Source organism: Xenopus laevis, chromosome 8L, assembly GCF_017654675.1.
Source record: "Xenopus laevis strain J_2021 chromosome 8L, Xenopus_laevis_v10.1, whole genome shotgun sequence".
In the NCBI taxonomy this organism is placed as follows: Eukaryota; Metazoa; Chordata; class Amphibia; order Anura; family Pipidae; genus Xenopus; species Xenopus laevis.
Window position 1 is genome coordinate 85,905,566 of NC_054385.1, and position 6,947 is coordinate 85,912,512.

The 6,947-nt window shown below is 41.2% G+C and overlaps 1 protein-coding gene across 2 annotated transcripts; it reads right to left on the reverse strand.

The window, feature by feature from the left end:
- Nucleotides 1–498: 498 nt before the first annotated feature.
- On the reverse strand, nucleotides 499–6,432 carry bmp4.L (bone morphogenetic protein 4 L homeolog). Of its 2 annotated transcripts, NM_001088032.1 has the most exon segments (3): nucleotides 1,478–2,495; nucleotides 4,805–5,172; nucleotides 5,847–5,994. In NM_001088032.1, coding segments are annotated over 2 exon segments (1,203 nt in total). In that variant the 5' UTR covers nucleotides 5,166–5,172; nucleotides 5,847–5,994; the 3' UTR covers nucleotides 1,478–1,653.
- Between the last annotated feature and the right edge of the window lie 515 nt (nucleotides 6,433–6,947).

The following is a 6,947-nucleotide window of genomic DNA, read 5'->3' on the forward strand; positions in this document are numbered from 1 at the left end:
AACAATTAAAATATGCCATTGGTTTTTATATGAGCATGTTACAATATACATTGGAATGCTGAAATATTACTGTGCGGAAGACTGACAAACACAAGGCTTACCAGCTGTTACTCCCAACATCCCAGTTCTTATCAACCAAAGGGCCAAAAGTCTGGCATTCTTGTCATACACTTATAAACCTTTACTCCAGTTGCTGTGTCTAGCAAACTGAGGGAATTGTTTTATTCTGAGCATCTTGCTTCCTGATAAAAGATATCTTCTATAGCTAGGAAACAGCAGAGAGCAAATAGCTACAAAACAGTGCTTTTTATCTTCTTTACTATCTTCTTTACTACTCTGATAAATGGAAATGGTGCATCTATAAAGGGGAATATATATATGGCATTGGATTAAGGCTTATTTCCAGAAGTTGGTGGAAAAGACTATTTATATGTTCAATGGTAAATTGTTTATTTTTGTTTGGGAAAAGGGGTAAGAAACAGGGAAAATGGAGTTCAGTCTCTTTTAAAACAATTTATTTAAGTTCAATACAGTTAAAAGGGTCCTTTCTGAAGAGTTACAACATAAAAGCAGCAGGCAGTCTTGTTGCCTTAGCCTGAGGCTCTAATCTGGTCGCTCCACCTGCACTCTCCAGGAAGCTGAGGCTTTGGCAAACTTTCCACTTAGCAATTTTTATTGGTTTCATCTAAGCTGTACCCTTTTTTTAGTTTCTATGGTTTAGAGAAGTTTAATAATTAACAAACAAATGTCAAAATCTTTTCCCCTGTGCTTATACAGTAGGGCTTTATACACAAGAGCTTAGGGACAGAATTTTTTTTTTTCGGATGACTTCCAAGCCCCCAAAAAACGAACATCTTACTATGGAAAATAAGTTCAGATTTATTTGAAATTTCTAGATATTTTTTTTCTTTATGGTAAAAAAAAAATACAAATAAAAACATCTGTCAACTTTAAACATATCACTTGTCAAGTCTGTGTTCATTTTTAATGTGCTTAAACCTTCAAAAGAATCCTGTAACCTTTGATGTTTAAAGAAAAATAATTTTCCAAAGTACTTCTCTACTTAACAGCCCTTTTGCTAACCTCGGTTTAAAAAAAAAAACAAAAAACTATGCATAGCTTTGAACTTAAACTATACAACAGGAGGGTGGGAGGTATGATAGACTTTAGCATAACAACATAGGTGTTTCAGAGTCTCCATGCAAATGAATTAGAAAAAAACACATACACACAGGTTAGCAAGTCAAGTAGTTCTATTCCCAGAAGCTGGGAATTTAAATCCAACTGTGACATGCAGACAGCAATATGCCTCAGATTAATTTACATTCATTTACAAGGGGACCGGGGGTTTAAGCCATATTGCCAATAAATATTAACACAAGGTAATTTATAGAAAAAATACTCTATTCCCATATAAATCCATATTCATCCTAATGTACATTTATAAACACATTGTACAAAGAAGTAGCTTATGTTTAAAATAATGACTTATTTTATTTTTTTTTCTTTTAATACGTAGTTATAAATATATTTTGTCAAAATATATGATCATATTGTCAAAACTTTTGCACATAAAAGTCATAAATAAGGTCAAGGTGAATGTTCAGTGGAAAGAAGTCCAGCCCTTAACAGTTTATTGTTTGGATCTCAGACTCAACGGCACCCACACCCTTCCACCACCATCTCCTGGTAGTTTTTAAGGACGACTTTGTCATATTCGTCCAAATAAAGCATGGAGATAGCACTCAGTTCTGTGGGGACGCAACACGCTTTTGGGATGCTTGCGTTAACAGAGTTTACCAGAGTTTGTACAATAGCATGGTTAGTTGAGTTTAGGTGATCAGCCAAGGGAAATGGACAATCTCCATGGCAGTAAAAGGCCTGGTATCCAGGAGGTGCCACAATCCAGTCATTCCAGCCCACATCGCTGAAATCCACATAAAGAGAATGCCTCCGGCAATGTTTGTTTTTTTTACGGGGTCTCTGCTGTTTTGGACTTCTTTTTGACCTCCTGGTCAGTGCATGTCCCCTGCCATCATGGCTGAATGTAATTAAAAGTGGTCTCATCTGCGACCAGTCTGCATCCTCTTGAGGTAATAATGATCGACTTATCCTTACATGCTTCCCCTGATGAGTTTTGGTTTGGTTGAGGTGAATGACCTCAATGGCAAGCCCATGGTTTATCTGTTTATCCCGGGTCCACCTCATAATTGCAGGGCTTACATCAAAACTTTCCCACTGTGTCACATTGTGGTGGATTAGTCTCGTGTCCAGCAGCCTATTTATCATGAGTCCATTTGCAGCTATGGGTTTCATAACTTCATATATATTTATCCGGTGGAAACCCTCATCCCACGCTGGACCATGGTCTATTTGTTCTCTATAGAGTCTCAGTTCTGCTGAAGAAATCACCTCATTCTCTGGAATGCTGCTGAGGTTGAACACAAAACGGAAATTTCCATTTTCTGCTGTGCTTGGTAGATTCTCCAAATGCTCTGTGAAAGAAAAAGAAAGCAAAGTGAGATTTCTTAACTCCACTTTGACAGCGTAGAAATGTATTTACCTTGGCCTACTAGAATTTCCGAAACAAGAGACCTTCAGAGATGACTGCATGCAACTAAACAAATACTAACATGTTTCTGCTTTTTTCGGTAATATTTTTTTATTCTTTTGTGATGCATACCACATCGTTAACTAACTCCATGTTCAAATTCACTTGGCAGCGTAGGTAGACCTAAAGTTGAATAGGTCGTGTACAACACTTCTTTTTGAGTTTTTGAAGTGTATTGCTTGGGATTTTCAGCGATTTGAAAACATAGAGCATGCCTTGTTGATCATATTACAGAAGGAAAAAAGTAAATTCCAACACAGTAATGATGCTGTGGATTAATAACTCAGATTTACTTTGGAAAAGAAACATCCGCTAGGAAACATTTGGATCAGTTTACAGGGCTCTATTGAACAAACCTTACAAACACACAGCTGTAATATTAAGTACACTAAAAGTACTTTGAGTATTAAAACTTGTGGAAAAACAGGCAGCAACGCCTTTTCCTTTGATCAGGAGAACTCATAAAACGGCTCATAAAACTTCAGAATAGTCCTATAAAATAAATTTAGCAGATATATCCATTTTTTGTCCTATTGTGATATAACCAATAAAATGTATCACTCATAAAGTATTACCTTATAAGGCTTCTGTTTAATAGTCGTAGCTAAGGGCTTACTGATTTTTCAATATCAAATATCTAAGAACTGGAGCAGTATCAGATGACCATTTAAAAAAAACACGCACTGACAAAATGTCATGTTTCACCATTTCGCTGCAGTGACGTTTTTTTTTTTTTTTAATTACTACTATTAGATGGTCTAACGTAAAACCAACCCAACTGGTCCGATCCTCACAGTAGGATTAGACAAGACCTGTAGGACATGTTTAAGAGATTAAAGAATAAATATCTGAAGCCTTTACTTGCTACACATTTAGTTTGCTGTTCTAATGCATCTAACCCACTGCAGAACATGTTTATGAGTCATGGATTTCAGAATGATGGGTCACAGTCCAAGCGTAACTCTCCATAGGAGAACCAGGCAGGAACATTAAAAAAAATTCTAGTACATTTCAAAACAGCAAGTTAGTAAGGGAGGTTCCCAGGAGTCTGCTTACAAGCCTTAACTGCTTAGAGACCACACCAGGACAAGATTACAGCCATGGCGTTGGTCGCCTTTAATTCTAAAATAATTTGTTTCCAAATGCCCTGGTCGAGATAAGGCACTACAGTTTGCCCTCTGGAAGCCGGCTTCATGTGAAATATAAGATTATGGCTTTCTGTTGTCAGAAGAGAATGTTGAGGTTCCCTATAATAGTTTTATAGGAAATTGAAAAACAAAAAAAACTATTTGCAAACTCAACTGACTGAAAGGATGTTACACAGTGTAAGTACTGACTCACACCTTACGGCAGCTTTAAAAATAAGGTCTAGGCAGGTGTTTCAAATGCTAATGTGTGCACCTTTGTTTTAGGCCGTAACAATGCACTATGTGTTAGTTTGTTTAGCCTTATTCATATTAACATGTAAATGCAAGGACATATAATGAAATAGGCTGGTTCTCCTTGCACTGTAAGCTACCAAGAACAATTAGGGATAATTAGATATGCGTATGTGGAGCACATTCATGGCATTTATGTGATCAAAGATTTGTCTGATAAAATGTTAATCGAGTTTTAGAAATAACTGAAATATCCCATGTAGGCGAGTGAAGTAAGAAGCAAAAGGAGAGAGAAGGAATTGCAGGTCTGTGACTGTCATATGGGGGTAATGTATTAATGTAGAGGGGATATGGATAATGGATTAGCCCACATTATACTAGAATTCAGAATATATGGATAATGCAAATAATTTGGTGTCGGTTGAGGTAACTTTTCTATCAATAACATAAAATATGTTCAGAAAATAATATAGAAATATAATAGAAACCCTCAGACGTATAAAAGGAATATATTGGACTAAGAACCATGTTAATCTGAATGAAAATACAGAGGGTGAGTTTGGGAAGTTTAGCCCTGAATAAACATGATGTTAGACTTTGAGTTCTCCACAGGGATAGTAGTAAAGCAATGGGGTCCCCACAGATGAACGAGGAGCGCTCAGGGCAGGGAGAGAAATAGTTTGAGGGGAGTGAGAGAGGTTTGCGGTACCCAAGCGTTAGGAAGCTCAGGGAGTCAGAGGTAAGTGCGGGTGGTACAGTCCGTCCTATTTAACAAGTTGCCTATGTGGGGCGAGAATGGAGTGCGGCTACTCACCCTCGTGATGGAAGCTCCTCACAGTGTTGGCGCGGCTGGTCGGTCTCTCAGGATACTCCATGCTGATATCGTGCAGCTCATCCTCTTCCTCCGCCGACTGAAGCCTGTACAGGTCGCGCATATACGCGGGCACCACCACATCCTTACTGGGCTGCGGCCGCTTGCCGAGGCCGAACATCTGCAGCAGCGTCACCTCGAAATCCCGCAAGAGCTCATGGCCCTGAGCGGACCTCCGACCCCCCTGAATGTCGGCCGCTACTTTCTTCTTGCCCGTGTCAGGTATGAGGCTGGCATGGTTAGTGCCTCCGAGCAGGACTTGGCATAATAAAATGACCATCAGCATTCGGTTACCAGGAATCATGATGTCTCTGGAGGGTGCACAACAAACAAAATACATGCAAATAAATAGGGAGGATCTGCGGGGGATTAGACTGACAAAAAAATCAAGTGATAGAGCGGGATGAAAGCAAATAATAGGACAAGGACAGTTCCACAGAGGCACCCGGGGCGGGGGGGGTCTTGAGTTATAACTTGTGTCCAGTCACATCCCTCATTATCAGATAGTCACCGCCATCCTGTTGCTAATCTGACTGAGAGCGTCTCCCGCAATTGGCAGCAGTCGCTATAGAAATGCCTCTGCCATTTGCCCCTGTGCAACAAGTGCCGGCGCTCCGAGCAGCTGGATCATGTGCTGCAACCCGATAGCCTGCGATATGTCCGCGCTCCAGCTGTGATACATGTTATCAGTCCCACTGCAGCCCAAGCGCTCGGCAATCCAGTTGCTAAAGAACTACAACACGCTACACCCCCTAATTCCGCGAGCCTGGCCAATGAATGCTGGTACTTGTAGTTCTCCAACACCTGCAGTTGTACATGGGCAGCACACTTGTGTCCTAGAGCGCGTCGGGGCGACTCAACTGATTGTCGGGTCGGCAGCAGGAAGTAGCCAGAGCCGTGTGTGGGGGGTTCCTATGCAGGGGGACAGCTACAGGCAAAGAACAGAGAAGATGAGAAATACAAGAGGAACAGAAAGTCTACTCACTGACACAAAACAAGGCATAGAAAAACAGTCCATGATTCTTGACAGCCAATCTTGGACAGAAATGGGTGGAAAAGCTCAGTGCACGGGCTCGGGACGCAGTTTGCAGATGATACTAAGGAACTGGCTCCTAAAATGAATATTGGAATATAATGAGAGCGCAGCCAGCAACACTCTACTTTAACTCCCAGCCCCTTTTGCGGATCACGTGGGGGGCAAATCGCTCCGGGAACCCGTCAATCAAGTCGGCGGCCGGCCCACCTTGCGGCCTATATTAGGGGAGGGCTGTGTCCGAGTGTGCGTGTGGTGATTCCAGGAACGGGCCGACTTTCCGCTTTTATCGGCGCTCCTTCTACTTTAATCTCGTGTTAATGAAATTGCCATCGCGCGTACTTTGCTTGTAATAAAAGCCTGACTGTCCTACACTTTCCCTCAGCGACAACCAATTGCTTGCCTGTGTCACGGGGCGAGTGAAAGCGCTCACGTGAAACACCTGGCATGTTTCTGTATGACTAATTAAGGCTGTCGTTGTAATGGTCGTGCCAATCCTATTCTACCAAGAAAGAGTTAAAGGGCCATTGGGGCGCTCAATAAATGAAGGTGTAATGCAAGGGCGCCCCTTGCTCACCTCAGCCTTCGAAGTTTCTATGACAACGGGGCTAACCCGACTCCTTAACACGTCTGCTAATTCTCACAGAAGTATCTCGCCCTAATAACCAGGAGCCCCAGCACAAACATATACAATCACCCTTGCCCAGGTATATCAGCCCCATTCACTTCTTCAACTACTGCCAATGTGCAACAATCATGCCTGTAAATTCGATTTCCTTCCAACACCTTACTCAGTCCCCTCCCAATCTACACCCCCTCATGTCCTCCCTTTAAAAAGTATAGAAATAAATTCCAGTACTTCAGCCTATCTATCATCCAGCCAAATAAGGTTGGTTATAAACTGTATTCTGTGTGGATCAGAATTAAGGGGGAAGGTGTTCTCCGAATGGAGGGCAACATGCTATTTTATTCTATATATAACTACATTTTCCTTCCCCTGTAAAGATCAAGAATACTGTGAATAAATTGGCACCTTGATATCTATTCAGTGTC

Coding starts and splice junctions, on each gene's coding strand:
- bmp4.L (XM_018228698.2), bottom strand. CDS start 5,201: ATGTATTTTGTTTGTTGTGCACCCTCCAGAGACATCATGATTCCTGGT. Junction 2,496..4,804: donor GAGGAGCTTCCATCACGAGG/GTGAGTAGCCGC, acceptor TTTCTTTCACAG/AGCATTTGGAGAATCTACCA.